This window comes from Ammodytes marinus (genome assembly GCF_949987685.1).
Source record: "Ammodytes marinus genome assembly, chromosome: 1".
Lineage (NCBI taxonomy): Eukaryota > Metazoa > Chordata > Actinopteri > Uranoscopiformes > Ammodytidae > Ammodytes > Ammodytes marinus.
The window spans coordinates 13,304,658-13,330,614 of record NC_137230.1 but is presented as its reverse complement, the minus strand read 5'-3'; the positions used below and the strand labels follow the sequence as shown (position 1 = coordinate 13,330,614).

The window sequence follows — 25,957 nt, the reverse complement described above, 5'->3', positions numbered from 1 at the left end:
TTTTCGTCAAAAAAAACCTTACACACAGAAGAAACAGTGACAGTTTGTTTGAAGAAAAACAAAAGTCGTGGAAATGGAGGCGAGGATTCCGACTACCTTGGCTGTGCTCTGTCTGAGTGAGTATTCCTTTAACAATATTTGGGTAACACTTTAGTAACTACACTTTTATTATCTTACAATAAGGTACACAACATTGTAGTACATAGTTATGCATTACCTACATAGCCTTTCTTTTTTTCTTTTATAGTAACTACACTATTTGTTTAGTAACTACTAAATAGTTGTTTTCATTTTAGTAGCTACTACATAGTTATGCATTACATACTACACAGTTTTTTTTGTTCTTGTTTTTAGTAACTACTACATAGTTTTTTTAGTAACTACTACATAGTTATGCATTACCTACTACACATTTTTTATTTTTATTTTTTTAGTAACCACTACATAGTTATGCATTACCTACTACATTGCTGTTTTGTTTTTGTAACTAAAAAAAACTATGTTGTAGGTAATGCATAACTATGTAGTAGTTACTAAAAACAACTTAGTAGGTAATGCATAACTCTGTAGTAGTTACAAAAAATAAATAAATGTGAAGTAGGTAATGCATAAATATGTAGTAGTTACTACAATTTTGTAGCCTAGTCCTACCAGACCATCGTACTTCATTTCATTTGTACAGAATGTCTGGAATCGCTCAATTGACAAACGCTAACTCACTTGAAGGCGGGTGTCTGTTGAAGTTTAAAACTATTGGATCTGCCCAGTGCCACTCTGGATCTGCCAACCAATCGCATAACGTTTGGTCGTGACGTATGTCATGCACCGCATGGATATACACTGTGTGCACAATTATTAGGCAAGTTGTATTTTTGAGGATTAATTTTATTATTGAACAACTACAGTGCTCTCGGTCAATCCAAAATGTTAATGAACCTAAACCTGAATGTTTACGAAAGTAAAAGTGATGTTTTGTCTTTATTACGAGAATATATATATGTTTTGCTATTATTAGGCAACTATTAGTGTGCAGAATTATTATGCAACTAAATAAAAAAAAGAAAATTTTCCCATCTCACTTGTTTATTTGCATCTGTTAAAGTGAGAATAATAAAACAACTCAAAATTTACAAATACAAATTTCCGACATGTCAAAAAAAAAATCAGTGACCAATATAGCCATCCTTCTTTTCAATAACTGTCACAAGCTTTCCATTCATGGAGTTTGTCAGTTTCTTGATCTGTTGACCATCAACTTTTTGTGCAGCAGCAACCACAGCCTCCCAGACACTGTTTCGAGAGGTGTACTGATTTCCTTAACTGTAAATATCCCATTTAAGCAGGGCCCACAGGTTCACAATAGGGTTTAAGTCAGGTGAGGAAGGAGGTCATGTCATTATTTTTTCATCCTTAAGGCCTTTACTGGCTAGCCATGCAATTGAGTACAACTAGCTCATCTTTAAAGGCAGCTATTAGTATCTTTAAAGATGAGCTAGTTGGACCTTTTCGGGTTGAAGATGGCCTCAAAATCAACTCCCAAACCTACTGCCAGTTTCTAGAAGATACTTTCTTCAAGCAGTGGTACAGGAAAAAGTCTGCATCTTTCAAGAAGACCCCAATTTTAATACAGGACCACGCTCCATCACATGCATTGAAGTACTCAATTGCATGGCTAGCCAGTAAAGGCCTTAAGGATGAAAAAATAATAACATGACCCCCTTCTTCACCTGACTTAAACCCTATTGAGAACCTGTGGGCCCTGCTTAAATGGGATATTTACAGTTAAGGAAATCAGTACACCTCTCGGAACAGCGTCTGGGAGGCTGTGGTTGCTGCTACACAAAAAGTTGATGGTCAACAGATCAAGAAACTGACAAACTCCATGAATGGAAGGCTTGTGACAGTTATTGAAAAGAAGGATGGCTATATTGGTCACTGATTTTTTTTTTGACATGTCGGAAATTTGTATTTGTAAATTTTGAGTTGTTTTATTATTCTCACTTTAACAGATGCAAATAAACAAGTGAGATGGGAAAATTTTCTTTTTTTTATTTAGTTGCATAATAATTCTGCACACTAATAGTTGCCTAATAATAGCAAAACATATATATATTCTCGTAAGAAAGACAAAACCTCACTTTTACTTTCGTAAACATTCAGGTTTAGGTTCATTAACATTTTGGATTGACCGAGAGCACTGTAGTTGTTCAATAATAAAATTAATCCTCAAAAATACAACTTGCCTAATAATTGTGCACTCAGTGTATACTGTATATAGAACAGTGTTCTATATACAGTATATCTATGATGTGCGGGCTTCTGAGTCGCTCCCTCTGTTCGCTGATTGGACAGCCAAAAATCTGGCTGAGAAAAACCTGCAAATTTACCGCGGGCGCGGACCCAGACTGACTGCTGAGGGGAAAATTGAGCTGAGGTAGGTAGGCGCGTGGTGCCAGGCTAACAATTTTGTGTACCTTATTGTAAAGTGTTCCTTCCAGAGTTGTTGTTTGCACAAAGTTACTCTCAAAGTGAACTAACACAGATAAGTGTTTATGCTTTTGCTTTAAATTATAACAAATATTTGTACAAGTAAACAAAATAAGAATTTAGAAACATAAGATCTAATGAAATCAGCATAATAAAATATTAGCGGGTTTTTTGCTCAACCTGAAATGTTTTCCTTTACACACCGTGCTAATTTCAGTCAACATACAGTATATGAACCTTTTAGTGTTATCTGTGCTGTATGCCGGTGGGAAGGTGGGGTGATTTTACACACATGTAAGTCAGTGCAATTTATTTTATACATTTATCAACATAACCACACTTTATATAAAGAAATAAATATAGGCAATTTCAGTCAAATTAGTAAAAAAACTAAAATATATTCTTTTTTTTTTTTCAAATCTATGACAGTGTTGTCAGGTGCTGGTGCACTCAATGTGAACATCCCAGATGACCTATATGAGCGTGCCAGAGGGGATGACATCACACTGCCCTGCAGCTTTCAACCCAAAGTCTCAAACCCCAAACTGGTCTTCATCTCATGGTCTCTTGAAGGCGTACAAGCTAACGCTGAAGAGGTCAGACTACTACTATGTGTTTCTGTGTTTAAATACTGTATGTGCATTTGTGTGTGTTTCTCTGATATCTATGTACCATCATCAGAAGCATCCTAAATCATTAGTATTGATTTGTGAATGTGAACAATAAGAAGACCTAATGACTTTGCTTTCTTTCCCCTGATTGTGTCATTTTCTAACAGACCTTGATCCTCACTTATTATCATCCTAGTGGCATAACTGACATCAAAAAACGGTATGAAGGGGCGAGTATCGGTGGATGTAGATATTGCCAAGGGAAAGGCCGACCTGAAGCTGTCCTCCATCACACTAGCAGACAACGATAATTTTGAGTGTCGTGTGCAGATCCCAAAGGACGATGAGGGCAAACCAGCTGACACTACACGTCTGGTGGTTCTAGGTAACATTACATTTGTTTTCACCAAAACATTATTTTTTTAGTTGTTTTTAAAAGTGGGGGAAATGAATGATGTATCGTTGTCTCTGGCTTTCCATTCAGCATAATATCAGGTATTGTTGTACTGTAAGTATTTGAAGTATTAAGTCTCAGTCATTGAGTGTCATGTTTATGCATTCAAAGCTTCTGCAGCGCACCAGGCTATGCTTACAGCAATAGAATGCAAAAACCCCGCCAGGAAATGGGGAAGTAGATAATCAAAAAGACTTTTCCTGCGGTATCCATTTTTTACCAACTTTGTTGCTTTACTGTGACCAGTTGGCATCTTTTTGTTATATCATTCATTCTAAAGTATATAACAATACATTACTGTTCTTCTTAGACAATATGTTGCATCAGTTAATTCATGTAAGAGTAAGAGTTTCCTTTTTATTACCTCGATTTAGATAAGACGTGTTTTGTTGTAATTTTTAAAGACAACATATACAGTCATATGAAAAAGTTTGGGAACCCCTCTCAGCCGGCATTATAATTGACTCTGCTTTCACAAAAAAAAGATAAAAGTGGTATGTCTTTAATTTACCAGGAACAGGTAACTACTGGGATGTTTTCAAAACAAAGATTTTTTGAAAAGCAGTATTTGGTTGTGTGAAATAAAATAAAATGTGAAAAACTGGCTGTGCAAAAATATGGGTACCCTTGTGGTTTTGTTGATTTTAATGCCTGTAACAGCATGTAAAACTGATGACTTTAAACACAAAGTTGGTTGGATTATGTTGTTAAGCCTTGAACCTCATAGAAATGTCTGTTTAATCATGAGAAAATGTATTTTAGGTGCCTAAATGCAAGTTGCACTTCTCTTTGACTCTCTGCTGAAGTGAGACAGAATGGGACCATCAAAACTGCTCCCAAAATATCTTAAAAACAAAGATTATTCATTATCATGGTTTAGGGGAAGGCTACAAGAAGCTTTCCCAAAGGTTTCAATTGTCAATTTCTACTGTAAGGAACGTTGTCAGGGAATGGAAGGACACAGGCACAGTTGCAGTTAAACCCAGGTCTAGCAGACCAAGAAAAGTACAAGAGCGGCATATGCGGCGGATTGTGAGAATGGTTGCACACAACCCAAAGATCACCTCCAAAGACCTGCAAGAACATCTGGCTGCAGATTGTGTATCTGTACATGGTTCAACAAATCAGTGCAATGTTGCCGGCTGAGAGGGGTTCCCAAACTTTTTCATATGACTGTATATATTTTTTTTATTTCTTTTTTTCTAGTTGCTCCATCTACACCCATCTGTACGATCCAGGGAAAGGCAGAGTACGGCAAAAACATCAACCTAACCTGTCTGTCTGAGGAAGGCTCCCCAACACCAACTTATTCTTGGGATAGTAAAGATGTCAGGAGCATGCCTCGTGTTCCAGACCCCAGGACCACCGACAGTGAGTATCACTGAGTACGTTTACATGCACAGCAGTATTCCGATATTAACCTGGTTAAGACCATATTCCAAATAAGACATTGCCATGTAAACAGCAGTTTCGGCTCACCTTAATCGGAATAGGGTCATATTTGGAGTAAACAAATAATCGTACTAAGACATGTGGACTGGAGTATTCAGATCTTAGTCACATTATTGAGACATGTGTAGCCTACACCTTCACACTTGAAGGTGCTGTAAGCGGAATGGTTCTTTTAGCTAACTTCCTGTCAGTTACTGCAGTTAGCAGTCCCCTCGCTCGTCCCTACGTCACCACATTAATGCACTGCGGTCTTCAAGCAGCAAGTTATCTAGCATCATCTCAGATCCATAAGTGTGATAAAACATGATAAAAACCATCAAAACAGTCATTGGGAAGGATTTTTACCTGCTCCGCCATTGTAGGCGCATAAACATTCACCCATCTGTCGCTCTGGCGTGCACCGCAGTGAGACCATAAGTGAGACGGGTGTCGGTTTGTAGCGTTCTCTCTTGTGATTGGATATTAATTTCGGGATCCCCAAAAAGTTTATTTGCTGATTGCATGCAGAGCAGCTGACTGAGAGATCGCCTTTATGAAACGCACACATTATGTAAGTGATCACTGTATGAATAAAGAGTGATTTAACACTTATATTAACATAAATAAATCGCTTACTTCACCTTTAATGTCTGGCATTTTCGCAGCTTTTTTTGACTAGTCGCGTAAACACGCAACACGGCTCCTTCAAAGGAGAGCTGTAATTCATGTCTGATAAAACAATGCAAGACAATGACATAAGGAGTGTTCCAATGTCCTTGGATGAGAGTGGAATTATTGCTAGAAAAGAATGTGCAGTTTTTACCACTACTAGTGTATGTCGCGTGTTTATTCAGAATAGGCTGATTAACATGTTAACAGGGATATTCCCATAGCTGTTGTGCATGTAAACACCTTATTTGGAATATTGCATTAACCGGAATATGGACCATGATCGGAATATGCCGTGCATGTAAACTTAGTCAGTGAAACACTGACATCCTTATCGATCCTGGGAAAATACAAGTCTACTGATGATGCAAACGGGTTTACTAACTTCTGCAAAAGGCCGACCATGACAAGATCTGGTTAAAAAAATCGTTTCACCCTCTGCGCCACTAGGTATCCAAGTTTATAGTTTATAACCCCTTGCAGCCACTTTCAAGGCCATTCTCGGCCACATTTGATGTTTAAAGGTGAACCACGGGGAAGTGTGTGTTACGACATTCATCTTAAAACTGAATTCAAACACAGATGATGGTTTAAAGATCAATGCAGTTTAAGTTTGTTTTTTGGAACACAGAGAAACAGTTTTGAGCAAATTTGGAGATTTAGGGGCATTTACTCCCCTCTTCCCAAAAAATAAAAATCCCCAAGAGAGAGTGATCCTCCCCGATGTAAAAACTGACCAATACGTTTTTGTCTAATATTAATTTCATCATCACCTTTAGATTGATGCATTGGTCAAGCTCCTCTTTAGTGTCCATACAGACAGTGACAATTGATTTTACAGGGTGAATAATTCATATAACCTTTGTATCACCTTTTTGTATTTGTAGGTCTAAAAGCTTCAGGAACTATAGTAAACAGTATTGATTAAGCCCCCTTGGATGTGTTATGAACAGGAGCAATGTAGAATGTATAGTCTCTAATTAGAGTAAACAACATAATCATGATAGCAGTGATACTGTATGTGTTTGTGACTCTCTCTGTCTCTGTCTGTCTCTCTCTCCGTTTCTCTCTTTCTTCCAGAGGGTGGCATCCTGTCTCTCTACAACATCTCCAAAGATACATCAGGATTCTACACCTGCACCTCAAGAAACAAGATCCGCTCTGCTTCCTGCAATGTCAACCTCACAGTCATGCCTCGTGAGAGAAACCTTCTTTTCTTCTGCTTTTCTGCGGTGCCAGGCTAATCATTTTGTGTACATTATTGTAAAGTGTTCCTTCCAGAGTTGCTGTTTGCACAAAGTTACTCTCAAAGTGAACTAACACAGATAAATGTTTATGCAGTTGCTTTAAATAATAACAAATATTTGTACAAGTAAACAAAATAAGAATTTAGAAACATAAGATCTAATGAAATGCTAGCGTTTTTTTTTTGCTCAACCTGAATTGTTTTACTTTATACACCGTGCTAATTACTGTCAACAACATAACATAAAGTATATGAACCTTTTAGTGTTATCTGTGCTGTATGCCGGTGGGAAGGTCGGAAGATTTTACACACATGTAAGGCAGTGCAATTTATTTTATAAAACACTTTATATAAATAAATAAATATAGGGAATTTCAGTCAAATTAGTAAAAAAACTAAAATGTTATGTTTTTTTCAAATCTATGACAGTGTTGTCAGGTGCTGGTGCACTCACCGTGAACATCCCGGAGGAAACATATGAGTTTGCCAGAGGGGACGACATCACACTGCCCTGCAGCTTTCAAACCAAAGTCTCAAAACCCCCACTGGTTGTCATCTCATGGTCTGTTAAAGGCGTACAAGCTAACGCTGAAGAGGTCAGACCGATGTATTTCTGTGTTTAAATTCTATATGTGCATGTTTGTGTGATTCTGTGTTATCTATGTACCATCATCAGAACAATATTAGTCCATAAGTATAGTTTTAGCAACACGTAAAATGAGACGAGAACTTTGCTTTATCCTTTTTTATTTATTTATTATTTTTAGAAACAAATAGAAAATAAATTGGTAACGCTTTATACTAAGGTTCTTGTAGTAAGCCTTAGTTAATAGGTAATAAGGACCTTATTAGATGCTTATTAACATTAATTTGTGTTAATAAAATAAACAAATAACAGTAAGAATCTGCAATTCATAGGCAGTTCATAAGTTAATAGACAGACCCTAGTTTGATAGATAGAACAATGAGCAAAGTCATGTAATAGGGGGAAACAATGTAGGATGTTTGTCCATATTGACAATAGAAGGAAATATTTCCTTTGTTATATATTTAATCCATGTTAAATTGATTTCTGATTCTCATTGTGATCTTCTCCACTTCATATATTTCCCTGACCAGATTTTTCCATTTATCATTGTGCAAGTTATAATTTTTTAACCAATTTCTTTTCATTTGTTTAATTATTGCTACCCTTATCATTAAAAACTATTTGGAGTATTTATTTTCATTTCTATTTGTTATTTCCCCGAAAAGAAGACACAATGGGTTTTTGTTAACAACAGTACCAACGATTTTGGAGATTTCTGTCAGTGATTTTTCCCCAAAACATTGAATCACATTACATGACCAAAATACATTTGTGGTGTTATAATATATACAGTATAATCAAAATCTTCCATGACTATTTTCTCCAATAACATGACCTTGTTGTGTCATGTATATTTTTACACATTTGTTTCCAATCTGTTGGGGAAATATCATATTGATTCATTCTCCAATTTGTTTTTTACTTTTTCAATCCTTTGTTTATCTTCATTATTAGATTGTATTAATTTAACAATCTTTGTTAAAAAAAAATTGTTTCCACCCCACTTTCGTTTTCCTCTTTTAATTTTCCCCTGATTGTGTCCTTGTCTAACAGACCCTGATCCTTGTTTATTATTCTCATCCTGGCTTAACTGACATCAAACGACTGTATGAAGGGCGAGTGTCCCTGGATGTAGATATTGCCAAGGGAAAGGCAGACCTGAAGCTGTCCTCCATCACACTAGCAGACAACAAGCATTTTGAGTGTCTTGTGCTGATCCCAGGTGAAAACGACGGTAAACTAGCTGACACTACACGTCTGGTGGTTCTAGGTAACATTACATTTGTTTTCACCAAAACTTAATTATTTCAGGTGTAAAAGGTGTGTGAAATCAATGATGTATTGCATGTCGTTTCTGACTCTCCACACCCACACACACACACACACACACTATGAAATGTGGAAGTGGATCATCAAAAATAAATTTCCTGCATAATCCATCTTTACTCACTTTATAACTTTACTGTTACCAGCTGGCATATTTTTGTTATAACACTCATTCTCAAAACACATTAATGTCCGTAAGAGAAAATAAACTGTATGTGTTTATTCTTTATTTGTTTTTCATTTTTAATCATCCCTATATTGAGATGATATGTTTTGTTGTAATGTTAGAAGGACAAATACAAAATACATTCTTTCTCTAGTTCCTCCATCTGAGCCCATATGTGAGATCCAGGGAATGGCGGAGTATGGCCAGAACATCAACCTAACGTGTGTGTCTGAGGAAGGCTCCCCACCACCCACTTATAGGTGGGAAAGACTGAATGTCAGGCACATGCCTCGTGTTCCAGTCCCTAGAACCACCGACAGTGAGTATCTTTGACACACTTTCTGACAGCACTATCAATCTTGGGACTGTCGATGCATATAGTTTTACATACTTGGCTCTCCCCAAAAAATGTAAAATACATTTAGAGTATGTACAGTATCCCAAATGTAGAACCTGGTCATTACAATATTATTTGTCTATATTCATCTTTTAATTTTGATATGTGAGAATTTGTTAAAAAAACAAAGACATTAATTTAATTTATTTTAATTTTTTTCAAATGTAATGGTAATATTATTTTTAAATTACATCAAACATATACAGTAGGCTACAAGGCATTTCTAATTTGTAATATTCTCATTACATATAAACCAGCATCTGATGAGCTAAAATTGGACAGTATAATTGTCTATGCCGATGCATTGGTTCGGCTTTTCTTATGTCCATACAGACAGTGACATTTGATTTTACAGGTTTCATAGGGTTAATATTTGACACAGGATGACAGACACATCTTCATATCACCAAAGTCTACATCAAAAGCTTCAGGAAGTACAATAAACAGCGTTAATAATTGATTGAGCATCCTCAGATTACTTAACAGTAGCACTGAATGTGTTGTCTTTAAAATAGCCTACAAGAAAAAATAATAAAATCATGAAAGCTGATGATAGACACTGTCTGATAGTGATACGTGACTTTCTCTTTCTGTCTTCCAGAAGGCAGCATCCTGTCTCTCTACGATATCTGCAGACATACATCTGGATACTACATCTGCACCTCAAGAAACAATGTCAGCACTGCTTATTGCAAAATCTCTCTCGAAATCCTGCCACCTAAGAACTGCGGTCAAGCCAGCCAACACATCAAAAACGAAAGTCCAGCCAGCCGACCCGTTTTTTTGCTGTACCTGTTTGTACTAGCCATTACGGTTAAAGCCACATAACTAGTTTCAAAATAAAACCATAGTTTCAAAATAAAAGCATTTGTCAATATTATGTCAATATTACATTATGTCAATAGTTTTCTTTATTGGAGATTTAAAAGGAAACGCCTTGTTATCACAGACTAATTCCAAATCAGGGTTATAGTACACAACCCCATAGTGTGACCCAGTAAATTTCAAGACCTTCTGATGTGTAGTTTCAAAATAAAAGCCCACTAGATATTGAAAACATGAGACAAATTAGATATGATTTTGGATTCAATTTAAAAGGAAACTACCTGTTATTGCAGACTCATTCTACTCCAGGGTCATAGTTCACGACCCCATAAGGTCACCCAAGAAGGTTCAGGACATTTTGATGTGTAATTTCAAAATAAAAGCCCACTAGATATTGAAAATATGAGACAAATTGGATATGATTTTGTATTCAATTTAAAAGGAAATGCCGTGTTAATGCAGACTCATTCTACTCCAGGGTCATAGTTCATGACCCCATAAAGTCACACAATAAGTTTCAGGACATTCTGATGTGTAGTTTCAAAATAAAAGCCCACTAGATATTGAAAATATGAGACAAACTAGATATGATTTTGGATTCAATTTAAAAGGAAATGCCCTGTTATTCCAGACTCATTCTACTCCAGGGTCATAGTGCACGACCCCATGAGGTCACCCAAGAAGTTTCAGGACATTCTGATGTGTAGTTTCAAAATAAAAGCCCACTACTAGTTATTGAAAATATGAGACAAATTAGATGTGATTTTGGATTCAATTTATAAGGAAATGCCCTGGTATTCCAGACTCATTCCACTCCATGGTCACAGTTCACGACCCCATGAGGTCACACAAGAAGTTTCAGGACATTCTTATGTGTAGTTTCAAATTAAAAGCCCACTAGATATTGAAATATGAGACACATTTTATAAGATTTTGGATTCAATTTAAAAGGAAACTACCTGTTATTCCAGACTCATTCCACTCCAGGGTCGTTCACGTCCCCATGAGGTCACCCAAGAAGTTTCAGGACATTCTGATGTGTAGTTTCAAAATAAAAGCCTCACTGTAATAGGAGAAGCTGTAAGTATGACATTTTTTTGGCATATTTTCATATGTAAAAATTACACTAAAATATTCAAAAGATAATACTTTTGGGTCTGTTAAGTTATCAATTAATAAAATTATGTTTCTTATATAATCATATGTCATGCTGTAAACCACTTTACATTAAAAAAACATTGAAAGGTGAAGAGCTACAGAGCAGGAATACTTCTCCCAGGACGGACAGTGCAGAACCAGATATATCAAAAAAGATCACAATCAATGACAATTATCACAAGCAGATATGATGAGAATAGTGTGAATGTAGGTGGACTTCAGATGCTGCCAGATGAAGGGCCACACCGTCGCTCTTTCACATAGACCAGAGGCACACATTCATTCCTCCATGTTAACCTGGAAGAGGACAAAGATACAACCACTGAGTCAAACAATCCAGAAAGTCAGATAAAAGTAATGCACTAGACAATCAATAATTTTTTTCCAAAAATAACATTTGGAATAAAGAAAGAAACAGCGACAATTGTATATTTATTTTTGAGTTAATGCAGATACATATGTATATTTACATCTGCATTAAAGGGACTCTTACCGATCCTGCAATTGAGAATTACAGCACTATCATACCATCCCGCCTCCCTCCAATGTCCCCACACCCTCATTCCATGCTTGTATCACTGGTTTCACTTCAGAGTTGTCGGCCAGAATACCACTTATGGCCAAAGGCGTCAGACTATAGGCCTAAGCATGAGACTAGGAGAGGAAGAGTAGGGTTTTATCCGCTCTTTATTTTCCTTCTTTCACAGGCACAGTCGCATATAGATCGCGGGAAAAGAACAAAGGTTTAAACTCCGCTCGTGAGGAGACGTTACAACAGCTGTTGCGACCCGCGAATCGCATGCAAACTATATTATAACAGCGATCGGGACTGCATGTACATACTCACACACGGGTGATTCACATTTAAACTCAGATAAACACGTTTCCATGTGGAATGATCGCTTACTGCGGCAACGCTCACACATCTGACCGAGGGAGAAGAGAACGGAAACTAAACATGCTCTCTGTCCGACTGACGTCACGGCCCTAACCGACTGCTATCCACACTGAACAAAACACATTTTAACACACTGTAAGAAATAACAACACTGTAACTTATGAACGTTGGGGCCTTTTCTACAATGGTCGCTACTCGCTACTGTCTGCCGTGGAATCAAAACAAACCTTCTAGTTGAGAATGCGCAATACAGAAGCAGACCGCAAACAGACAGGTCTGTCGGCCAATCAAATCGTTCGGTCCGAACGATTTGATTGGTTGAATTTTATATATATTTTTCATAATATTATGAGATTGAAATCATTGTTTGTTTTTACTCCTGGTGGGTCTGTCTTATATTTTAGAGTGTAATTACCTTATTAATACCATTTTAACCTAATTAAAAAAAAGTGTAAAAATGCAACAAAGGTAAGAGTCCCTTTAACTCATACAGTATATATGATAACCGTCGTAATATCCCCAAATAACACAGCTGCGGAAACACAGCCACAATTGCATGATATGCCCCTTCATCTATAAATATTAATGAGCGCAAACTTGTGAGCATATATTTTATCGCAAAAGTGTACTTACGCCATAGGTTTAATAAGATAGTATATAAAAGGTTTAACTGGACCGAACAGCCCAACAGCGGAGCCCACTTTCGTTTCTGAACCCATACCAGCTACATGTCCAGGCAGGCCATAGACCGTCGTTAGCGGCATAGAGCCTTAAACAAACCTCGGGCCCGGGCGGAGACACAATGCTCCACGAACCGTGAGTAATTTCCTTTGTTTGATGTTATGCTTAATTGGCTTTGCTTTGTAAACGATGTAACAGCCTCGTATATGTTTGACTTTCTTAATACATTAACAGATGATTATTTTCCTGTATTTTATCTGTTCATTGAAACGGTCCAAATTAACCATTATCCCCCCAGGCCTGTATCTTCTCAGCCTTCTTTTTTATACTGTACACAGACGAGTGCCAAATAAAATATGACAACTGGCATATTTTGACATTTGCAGATGACATAGTTGTGAGTGTGCTAAACAACAATAAGTTCAGCCATGGCCCAGTTGTTAATGATTGTATAAGCTGGTGTGATGTGACAATTCTTTTTTACAGCAAAACATTTCAATACAAATTATATAATTGATGATTGATTTAAGAAAGCATGCTCCCACCCATACAATAATCAAAGGCCAGCCAGTGGAGTGTGTTGAAAAGTGTATGTATCTTGGGATAGTCATACTCTAAATTAACCTTTAATAAGAATTGTCAGGCAGTTTTCCAAAAAGGTCACCAGCAGTGTTTGCCTTAGAAAGTTGTCCCATTTTAACATTCATGTAACCATGCCGACAGCCACTCTGGCGGTCATTATGTGGTTCCTAAGGTTAGATCCAAGCATGACCGAGATAGTTTTGTACCTTCAGAAATTGTGCTACTGAACAAAATATTGGTATGAGGGATGCACCGCATCTATAGACATTTGAGCATTCCAGTGGGTGTTATATGTTCCATTGCTGTCTTCTGTATTCTACTGAAGTCTGTTTGTTTTGATGTTTCAGGAATTCAACAGGTTATGGGTTACTCTTTTTTTTCCTCAAATATTTTTTTAATTAATTCATAACAAATACGTACTCTTTTGAACAAATGGTGTATTGTTGTTTGTTTCCTCGGATTGCTGTATCCTGTCTGCACAACAAATACTAATAAAGAAACCTAACCTAACAATGAAATGATACATACAATTTTAAGCTGCAGGTTTCCCATGAGTAACAGTACACATTCTGTTGTCAATAATTATTTTCAGATGTTTTTGATGCTATAGTGCTGCATGATTTTTTTGAAGGTGGTTGCCAGTGGTTACTGCTGGCCATTTTGGAAAGATAAACTCAATACACTGAGGTAGCCATCATTTACAGTGACTGAATGCAAGAGACACACAATAATCAAGGATAACACTGATTAAATTTTTTTTAAACAATTTTGTTTGGATATATGAAAAGTAAGAAGGAGTATTCATTTTAAATTGCTCCTTTCCATGAATTCAGAGCACTAATTGAAAAGCCATTCATTCCTAGCCTGGAGTGAGTTCAGGAAACCTTGAGCAGGAGCAGCTCACTGGAACGTGATAGGACAAGATCCAATTTTCCAATCAAGCTTGGGCAGAAATATAAAGTGGCCACTTACCAAAAAGAGCTTTAAATGTAAATAAAAACTGCTGTTTATCACTATACCAACCTTTTTCTTTAATAAGGAGCAATGATGTGTGTTACAGTTACCACGTATAATGAAGCCAAGGAGATCAACCAGGCAGCTAAAGCTTATCTGAGGCCGGCTTCTGGTGACTGGAGTGTAGGGATGGTCTTCAGCTGGCTCAGATTCACGCCAGTGGACAGGCTAGGCCACCTCACAGGGAAATGCATGGTCTATCTCTCAGGCCCTGTTCTCACGGTGAAAACGTGACAGTTTTCCCGTTTTTTTTTTTTTTTTAAACTCCGTTCAGACACAATTTATCTGACATCTTCACCCGTACACATGTTTTCAGAGGAAACGGGACGAAATCGATGTAGTAAGCATGCCAGGCCAGCAATTGGCGGTACAAGTAGTAAATAGCATTTCCGGTGCATCCGGTGTCGGCTGTAAGAATTGAATAAAAAGGCGCACCTGCGCAAGAACGATTCTTTTTCTCAGCTCTGTGAAAAACAACAACAAACATGGCGACCAGTTTAGTTTGGACCGACGACGAGGTGGAGCTGCTTTGCATTGGTGCAGCAATTCCATATTTTGTTGTAGGAGCGATTGTCGGCACGATAACAAACTCATCAGCAACAGCACAGCGAATAAAGCTCGGTGATCCGCCATTGTTGTTGTTGTTTTCCAACTGGCGCACATGGACCTACAAAGACGGCGCATGCCCATTTATCTCCAAACGCAATGCGCATGTGTGAGGGCGCAGCCGTGGCGTCAGCGTTACCAGGGGAAATGGTTTCGGTGTTTACATGAAACCAAAACCGTTGTGTTTTCCAAAAAATCCTCCCTGGGAGGTGATCTCAAAAACCTGCGGTTTCATGCCTGCGTTTGCTGTTTTCCTGTTGTCGTGTAAAGTGCCCCTCAGTATATGGCCAGAGCCCTTAGGAAGTCTGGTTGCTTAATAAACATTAAAATAACTGTATAGGCAAAAGGGGAACACAGCAGGTATACGTTTCCAAAGTTTTTTTTGTTTTTTTGGTATTTAAGAAAAAGAAAACAATGGACATGGGTATAAGGCCCTTTAGATATGATATACCGTATGTAAATGGAGATTTACTGGGACAACACATGCTAATTCAAATAAGAGACCTGCCAGAAAATAACTGAGGGAGAAGAATATACTCTTGTGATCAAAGTAAAAAAGCACACAGGGGAGGACAACTTAGAGAGTAAATTGTAACTTCATACAAAGAAGGTCTAATCCCCCAGCTGTTGGCAGAATACAAGGTCAGTCTCCACCCTCGACCCCATTTTTAGTCTGACCAGGATGCAAGGTAACTCAAAAGAAAATCAATTAATACAACTTAAATTAGGCCTACTTAAAGGTGAAGCAAGCGATTTATTTATGTTAATATAAGTGTTAAATCGCTCTTTATTCATACAGTAATCATAAATATAGTGTGCACGTTCATAAAGCCGATCTCTCAGTCACCCGCTCTGCATGTAATCGTCAAATAAACTTTTCGGGGATCCCACTACTGATAACCAATCAGAAGAGTGAACGCTACAAACCGGCACCCGTCTCACTGACGGTGCACGTGCAGAGCATAGATGGGTGAATGTGTATGCGTCTACAATGGCGTAGCAGGTAAAAATCCTTCCCAATGTCTGTTTTGATGGTTTTTATCATGTTTTATCACACTTACGGATCTGAGAAGATGCTAGATAACTCGCTTCTGGAAGACCGCAGTGCATTAATGTGGTGACGTAGGGACGAGCGAGGGGACTGCTAACTGCAGTCACTGACAGGAAGTTAGCTAAACTGACCATTCCGCTTACTGAACCTTTAACATGCAATGCCGGACCAATATAAGGTCAAGGTCAAGGTCACTTTTATTTATATAGCACCTTATAAGAACCTAAATTCACCAAAGTGCTTTACATAAAATACATAAATTAAAATACAACAGCACACATTAAAAAAACACTTACAGCAATGACACAAAACAAATAACACAATATAAACTGAAAATGTCTTCTAATAATTAGTTCAAACCAAACAGACTCACCGTGTAGTTTTGAGTTACTGCAAATTTATATGGGCTAAATGAACATGTTGAAATGATGTAGGAAACCTCGGACCTTTAACTGGATAGCTGTGTCCACCGCAGACACAGACTGCAGCAGGTTGTATACAATAATTTGATGAATGAAATTGTATTTACAGTCAGGAATAAGTTAACAGGCATGTCGCAGAGACAACGGCGGATCGAATGGAAAGTACAAGGAAAAGAGTGGAGAATTATGGGGAGAGCCATCTGATTGCACTGCAATTTAGGGAAGTGGAAACAGCTGCAGTTGAATGTGCCTGAAAGGTCTGAGGGCATCTGGTGGAGAGTTGGAGGATGGCACGTCTGGGGAAGAAGTGAAAACTGTAAGTTTGGCACAATTATTATAGGATGAAGGAAGGACACAATTTCAACTTTCGAGGATATCTAACTTTTAAAGAGGATGAATACATTTATTCAAAGTCCTTTGGGAGGAATGTGGTTGTCAAATTAACGTAATGTAGGCTATGTCTATTGAGAGAGCTGGACAAATGTATGACAGATGTAGAAGCTTATGTCAAAATATTTTATACAGACCTTATTATCAATTTAGGAAATGTGGGACATAGGACCATGTCTTAAACAAACCAGAGACTAAACATACAAGTTGAATTAAAAAACTAACAGACGTAATGGAATGCACACAGGTATGAACCTCTATGCCTCGTTTCCACCGAACAAGGCAGGCAAGCTGTTTCCCCTTGTTTCCACCCAATGTGCAAAGCTAAGCTAACCACCCTTTCTTGTAGCCTTATTACAGACAGAGATAGGTAGGCCTATGAAAGTGATCCTATCAAACCTGCCAGAAAACAGCCTTGTATCTGTACATAGCTAGAGCAGCTGGGTTTCATTTGTGTGAATGCTTTATTGTAAGGACAAGATTTTTGTTATATCTTATCTCATGCTCATGCTTGTGTGCTAAAGGATGTAGGATACTGTTGGATATCTTCCAGTCAGATCCACTCAGTGTTGTAGTAGAAAAGACACCTGCACACAGTGCAACGCAAGGCTGATCAAACAGCCTATACTTTACACTTCAGACACACTGTGTGTGTGTGTGTGTGTGTGTGTGTGTGTGTGTGTGTGTGTGTGTGTGTGTGTGTGTGTGTGTGTGTGTGTGTGTGTGTGTGTGTGTGTGTGTGTGTGTGTGTGTGTGTGTGTGTGTGTGTGTGTGTGTTTGTTGTGTGTGTGCCTCTAGGCGAGATATCCTCGCCAAACCAGTCGGACAGGAATAAACGCTTCTCTGTTGTTCACACTATCAAGTTTTCAGTTTTTCAAAGCCTTTTAGGCCCTTCCTCTTTCGGTCTCTTGCAACATTTTGTACATTAATTTGCTACTGATTTTTAATAGATAATAAATTAATAAACGTATTTGGAATGTATGTTGATTGCATGGGTTGTATGCCTACACACAATAAGAAATATCTAGAGATCAAGAAATTGTCTTGTTAAAGGGAAAATCAACATGTGCACCAGCCCTCAGAAAAGCAATCTCATCCGGGGAAGGAGTCTTCCTGAGAAGAAGTCAGGCACACTGGATCAGAGGACAAGCCGAAACACGTCAAATGAGCGGCCATCAAGAATGTTACCTGTACAGGAGGAGCTGCAGTGATTGGCCGAGAGCGCTGTCAGTCATCTAAACGGGCGCACCCATCGGGCGCATCACCCAGAGCACACTGTTGGGTTTCGACCTCGATGCAAATAGCCTACCGGGCGGCTCCGGATTCATCTTTTCATTCTAGACAAACAAAACTCCAAAAGAGGAACCATTGACGGTTTTTTGAAGACAAATTAAGTTATGGCAATGGACGGGAGGACGTGTTTCGTGGCCCTGCTCGGTCTGAGTGAGTATTCCAGCAACAATATTTGCTTCTTTCCTTTGCGCCTTCCTGAGCGGCCACACCTGTTTGCGCAAAGGTAGGCTAGGCTACTCGCAAAGTGAACAGGTCCAGGTTACCTGTTTATGCAGGTGATCTGTCTGAATAGTTTTGTGGTAAGTTTCTTTTTAAAATTAAATATTTTAAAAATTCGAATTTGGAAACACAATATTGAAATCAACATAAACAAATATGAAGTTTTTTGCTCGCCTACTGTTTTTCTTTCACGCAGACTTGGTGTTCTCCAATGGGTTTGATTTCAAAAAAGAAAAAAAAAGAAACTTGTTTCAAAATAAAAAGACTAGGCTAGATCAACCAACATTAAGAATAACGCAACTAGGGTTGCAACTATCCTCACTATCGGTTCATCAAATTGTTTTCTTGATCCGTGTGGGTAAAACCTTTGGTTCATAAAATGCCAAAAAATAAAAATCCCAAAGAGATTGAGTTTTTTTTATCACAGAAGATTGAGAAAAATAACATCTGAAGAGCTGTTACGTGTTATTTCTTGCCGTTTACAATGAATATTGGCCTATTTTATAATTATAAATTATAATAGGCTACACTCAAACTATTAGAAAAATTGTCGCCGATTTCTGTTCCCGCCAATAAAGAATTATTTCAGTAAATGTAAAGGTGTGTGAACAGATAAGTATTGTGTGTGGGTGGGAGGGTGGGGTGATAAAGTAGGTTATGTTATTTGCGCAGATCTCAGGTTCCCCCTACTGAGTCACTAAGTCATTCTTGGTAAAGACACTTTTTTTTTTTTTTTTTTAATACACGATGGGCAATTGTCTTGAGCCTATTAATAGTATTTTCTCTTTCTGTTTTCAAATCTATGACAGTGTTGTCAGGTGCTGGTGCACTCGATGTGAACATCCCAGAGGACCTATATGAGCGTGCCAGAGGGGACAACATCACACTGCCCTGCAGCTTTCAAACCAAAATTTCAAACCCCCCACTGGTCGTCATCTCATGGTCTCTTGAAGGCGTACTAGCTAACGCTGAAGAGGTCAGACTACTACTATGTGTTTCTGTGTTTAAATACTGTATGTGCATGTGTGTGTGTGTTTCTCTGATATCTATGTACCATCATCAGAAGTATCCTAAATCATTAGTATTGATTTGTGAATGTGAACAATAAGAAGACCTAATGACTTTGCTTTCTTTCCCCTGATTGTGTCATTTTCTAACAGACCCTGATCATCAGTTATTTTCATCCTAATGGCATAACTGACATCAAAAAACGGTATGAAGGGCGAGTATCGGTGGATGTAGATATTGCCAAGGGAAAGGCCGACCTGAAGCTCTCCTCCATCACACTAGAAGACAACAAGAATTTTGAGTGTCGTGTGCTGATCCCAACGGACGATGAGGGCAAACCAGCTGACACTACACGTCTGGTGGTTCTAGGTAACATTACATTTGTTTTCACCAAAACATTATTTTTTTTGTTGTTTTTAAAAGTGGGGGAAATGAATGATGTATCGTTGTCTCTGGCTTTCCATTCAGCATAATATCAGGTATTGTACTGTAAGTATTTGAAGTATTAAGTCTCAGTCATTGAGTGTCATGTTTATGCATTTAAAGCTTATATAGCGCACCAGGCTATGCTTACAGCAATAGAATGCAAAAACCCTGCCAGGAAATGGGGAAGTAGATAATCAAAAAGACTTTTCCTGCGGTATCCATGTTTTACCAACTTTGTTGCTTTACTGTGACCAGTTGGCATCTTTTTGTTATATCATTCATTCTAAAGTATATAACAATACATTACTGTTCTTCTTAGACAATATGTTGCATCAGTTTATTCATGTATGAGTAAGAGTTTCCTTTTTATTACCTCGATTTAGATAAGACGTGTTTTGTTGTAATTTTTAAAGACAACATATATTTTTTTAATTTCTTTTTTTCTAGTTGCTCCATCTACACCCATCTGTACGATCCAGGGAAAGGCAGAGTACGGCAAAAACATCAACCTAACCTGTCTGTCTGAGGAAGGCTCCCCAACACCAACTTATTCTTGGGAAAGTAAAGATGTCAGGAGCATGCCTCGTGTTCCAGACCCCAGGACCACCGACAGTGAGTATCACTGAGTACGTTTACATGCACAGCAGTATTCCGATATTAACCTGGTTAAGACCATATTCCAAATAAGACATTGCCATGTAAACAGCAGTTTCGGCTCACCTTAATCGGAATAGGGTCATATTTGGAGTAAACAAATAATCGTACTAAGACATGTGGACTGGAGTATTCCGATCTTAGTCGCATTATTGAGACATGTGTAGCCTACACCTTCACACTTAATATTCCGTCTGGCATTTTCGCAGCTTTTTTTGACTAGTTGTGTAAACATGCAACACGGCTCCTTCAAAGGAGAGCTGTAATTCATGTCTGATAAAACAATGCAAGACAATGACATAAGGAGTGTTCCAATGTCCTTGGATGAGAGGGGAATTATTGCTAGAAAAGAATGTGCAGCTTCTACCACTACTAGTGTACGTCGCGTGTTTATTCAGAATAGGCTGATTAACATGTTAACAGGGATATTCCCATAGCTGCTGTGCATGTAAACACCTTATTTGGAATATTGTATTAACTGGAATATGGACCATGATCGGAATATGCCGTGCATATAAACTCAGTCAGTGTAACACTGACATCCTTATCGATCCTGGGAAAATACAAGTCTACTGATGATGCAAACAGGTTTACTTACTTCTGCAAAAGACCGACTATGACAAGATCTGGTTGAAAAAATCGTTTCACCCTCTGCGCCACTAGGTATCCAAGTTTATAGTTTATAATCCCTTAAAGCCACTTTCAAGGCCATTCTCAGCCACATTTGATGTTTAAAGGTGAACCACGGGGAAGTGTGTGTTACTACATTCATCTTAAAACTTAATTCAAACACTGATGTTTAAAGATCAATGCAGTTTAAGTTTGTTTTTTGGAACACAGAGAAACAGTTTTGAGCAAATTTGGAGATTTAGGGGCATTTACTCCCCTCTTCCCAAAAAAGAAAAATCCCCAAGTGTGATCATCCCCAATGTAGAAACTGACCAATACGTTTTTGTCTAATATTAATTTCATCATCACCTTTAGATTGATGCATTGGTCAAGCTCCTCTTTAGTGTCCATACAGACAGTGACAATTGATTTTACAGGGTGAATAATTCATATAACCTTTTTATCACCTTTTTGTATTTGTAGGTCTAAAAGCTTCAGGAACTATAGTAAACAGTATTGATTAAGCCCCCTTGGATGTGTTATGAGCAGGAGCAATGTAGAATGTATAGTCTCTAATTAGAGTAAACAACATAATCATGATAGCAGTGATACTGTATGTGTTTGTGACTCTCTCTGTCTCTGTCTGTCTCTCCGTTTCTCTCTTTCTTCCAGAGGGTGGCATCCTGTCTCTCTACAACATCTCCAAAGATACATCAGGATTCTACACCTGCACCTCAAGAAACAAGATCCGCTCTGCTTCCTGCAATGTCACCCTCTCAGTCATGCCGCGTGAGAGAAACCTTCTTTTCTTCTGCTTTTCATTAACAATCGGGGAATTTAGTTTTTTGAATAAAAACATATTTACAAGAATACATTTTAAATGAAATCTTAGTTGTTTTATTATTATTATTATTATTATTATTATTATTATTATTATTATTATTATTATTATTATTATTATTATTATTATTATTATTATTATTATTATTATTATTATTATTATTATTATTATTATTATTATTATATTTTTATTATTATTTTTCAAATGTGTCTTTTCCTTCCTGCAGCTTCCATGAACGTTGGCTCCACTGCAGGAATCATTTGTGGAGTGGTTGCAGCGTTGGTCGTCCTCATCGTTGTCATCTATTGCTGCTGTTGCAGGAAGAAGAAACAGGAGGAGGAATATGTCATGGGGTAATGTTTCTGTCCCTTTTAAAGACACTGCAAGCACAGAGGGGTATACTACGAAGCGAGATTAAGGGCTGAGCGAGGTCTGTCGAGTCTAAAGCAAGGGTTTTCAGTATCACGAAAGGTGGCTCTCTTTCTACCTGGATAGATCACCGTGGTAACAGAGGCTGCACGGCTAACCTGCCCAGACCAGTTTATGTTCCAGAGTTTGAGCTTAAATTCGGCTCTTAGAGCGCTGCCCTTTAAGGAAACTACACCTTTTGAAATCCCGCGGAGGCGCGGACCTGACTATATTGTCTGAGCGATACTTCTCACTGAGTAAACTAGTTAAATCAGTAAACGTATTGATCAGTAAGTTAATGAACGAAACAAAGCCGTGACATAAGGCTTACATTAGAGTGAACTGTAACATCGCGCTGCGGCTTTTTGCCACATGCATAGTTATTGATGCAGAAAATGTAAAATACCCTAGACCTACTATATGCAGCGCCACTCTATGCTCTCACCTCAAATGATTTTACCTGGCAATCTACACACACTGGCTCTTAATGAAGCGTTCTATAAAATCACAGGTTGCAACATTATTTCACTGTAGGCTTCTTTCTTTTCATCAGTAGCGATTAGTTGGGACGTGACAGGTGACAGCTGTCACAGTTCGGACGTCGCTGCAGACTCGCAGGTTAAGCTTCTCACAGTAGATTCATATTTGTCCGGAAAATGCAGACTGCAGGTTTTGTATCTAGGCTATTTATTTTGATGGTATTTATAAGATGCAAATAAAGGGCTATTAGCCTAAATCAAAATCAAAATTTTATTAATTTGACGTTGACGTCCATGTTGACGTCCTCAAATGTATTGTTATGTCCAAAACACACAGATATTTCAGTTTACTGTCATAATAGGATTAAAGAAACCAGAAATATTCACATCTGAGAAGCTGAAATCAGAGAATTTGGATTTTTTTTTATAAAAAAAATACTCAAAACGATTAATCGATTATCAAAATAGTTGCCGATTATTTTAATAATCGATTCGTTGATTAATCGTTGCAGCTCTAAAATGGTGTAGTGTTTAAATCCGAGTTCAACCTTTAATTGCTTTATAATGTCACGTTACGCACTCCGAGAACGATCTGTAAAATAAATTAATTGCCCAATTTTCTGACAACATTCCACTCTCTCCTTATTTGCAGTAAGAGTTTTTTTCGGCTCTCTGTTTTCTGCTGTTCTGTGATCATTCAGACTGACAAACTCTTCCTCTTGAGTGAAGTCAGCGACGCACTTTTTTTTTTTTTTTACTCTCGCTGTTACCAAAATTCGAGGAACCAACCAAAACAACACCGCTTTGGCGGTTTCAGGGCACGCGCACACATCTGATCATTTTATATTCACTTTTGCAGAGTTCCAGAGAAACCGTTTGCTGACGAAGAGCCAGCTGCAAATGGGGAGAGACGCCGCACCGATGCTCCAGAGGGTTATGATGACTCCAGAGTGGAGAGTCCTACCGCTCGCAGTGACCGCTACGAGGAACGCAGTGACCGCTACGAGGAACGCAGTGAGCGCAACTACGATGATCGCCGTAGCGACTACGATGACCGCCGTAGCGACTACGATGACCGCCGCAGCGACTACACTGATCGCCGTGACGACTCCGACCGCCGAGAGTCCAGTGACCGTCATGAGCGCTATGACGACGAGCGCCGCTATGACGACAGCAGAGAGCGTCGTTACGATGAGCCTGCTGATGATCGGTATCCTGACAGAGCCAACGATAAGCCCGCACGGAGGGACTATGATGACTAAGGCCTCAACCTGTATCAGCTACCGTCTTCTGTCTTCTGTCAACCACCATTGATTTAACTCCAATGACATCAGGTTAAGTCACACTTAAAGCTATAGTGCGTACCTTTTCATAAACACTAAAGTATTCAAGCCATCGCCAAACGTTTTGTCATAAAGTTTATAAAGCCAGCCTGAAATATATATCAGCTCCACTAAACTCTTTCTGTATTTCTACGTATTTCTAAGTATGGCAGTGTTTGGTGTCACCCCCCCGACAATGGCTCCCAAGAAATGCCTAGTTGTTGATTCTACTGGTAAGCAAAAAACCTGGACGTACAGCAGTAGGTATTAAATCCATGCGATGCGCATCATTGACGGCTTACCTCGTGCAGATGTGCCGTCAGTGTTGTTGTATTTCCTCAGAATTCCTCATGGAGGCAACAGAAGTTACACACTATAGCTTTAACATGTGAGCTAATTGGCTCCAAAGAAAGATTTTATGCCTCAATGGATCTTGCACCTATTTGGCTCCAACACTGCAACTTTACTTCAATAAGCATAATGTGTCATTTTCTGTTCGAGAGGTAGAACAATATTGATAGTGAAGTTGTTTGTGGGAGGATTAGTTGAGGAAGGGCAGGGAACCCAAAACGGTGCCCACAAATCTCATCTGATCTATTTTAAACAGAGAGTGGATGTGGGGCGTCAACAGTGACACACTCTCTGGTTTAGGTATAAACTTTGCCCAGGATACTCACAGCATACAAACATAAGAAACCAGAAAAACGTTTCACAATTCCCCTGGAGAAAACCTACCAGGAAAACCAGGTTTTTAGGGATCTGCTTAATCCCAAATTAGATAGGATTTTACTTTTAAAACTCAATATGTTGTAACAAGAATTCAAGACTTAATGTCTGCCTGTATGTGTGTCTTGATGTGAGGCGGCCTCTTCTTTTGGGTATAACTGGTGGTAGTTAATTATTTTAAGGAAGCTCAGCTTTGTGTCACTAATGTGCTTAATGGGTTTGTTTTGTTTTGACTTAAATACTGTTTATCATTATTGTATAGAAACATGGAGAATCAACTTGTTTTAATGGTGTCCCTATTGCTTGCTTCTGTTGGTTTTCAGCTTTACATTATAGAAACTAGAACAAGAACCTCTTCGCAAATGGAAATTATGATTTAACAAATCTTAACCTAAACCATTAGGCTACATAACCTCCTTATGTAATGTCACATTCAAATAGCCTGTGTTTTGTTTTGTTGAAATGCTTTTATGGAGAGATTTCTGTCAATGCAGTGAAATATGCCAGTATACATAGCCTATGCCATTATTTTTTCATCTCAGCAATGGTGTTATCAGTTTTACTCTGGGATTTATACATTTGTTTCTGTTATTGTTTAACATTTTGAGATGCATTCAGTTTATGAAATATGCTGTTATAAATAAACCTGATTTAAAATTACCAAAACAGCTTCTTGCAGTTGCATGATTCCTGAACTAGATGGCAACATTTCACTACACAAACACCGTAATTCTCATATGAGTAGGCCTACCTGATATAGGATCTAGGGTAAACATTTGAATAGACCTAGCCTATAGCCTAGTCCTCTTATTACTAAAGGTCTAGCTTAGTAGCCTAGCAGTAAGCCTATGTCTTAGTAGGCCATTCATTATTATTCTTAATATTTATATTTAATTATTGTATTTTTTTTTCTTCTAGTCTATTCATTCGCTTCTGATACTTTGTATCGCTGTATATACTTTATAAAAC

The 25,957-nt window shown here is 38.1% G+C and overlaps 1 protein-coding gene across 1 annotated transcript; it reads left to right on the top strand.

Moving 5' to 3' along the window:
* On the top strand, nt 1-25,656 carry LOC307254373 (CD276 antigen-like). Its single transcript, XM_080032736.1, is given in 13 exon segments — nt 1-116; nt 2,917-3,083; nt 3,266-3,325; nt 3,327-3,483; nt 4,759-4,923; nt 6,733-6,849; nt 7,328-7,494; nt 8,541-8,690; nt 19,826-19,892; nt 20,397-20,561; nt 21,885-22,001; nt 22,280-22,406; nt 23,800-25,656. Coding segments are annotated over 13 exon segments (1,905 nt in total). The 5' UTR covers nt 1-73; the 3' UTR covers nt 24,203-25,656.
* The last annotated feature ends 301 nt before the right edge of the window (nt 25,657-25,957 follow it).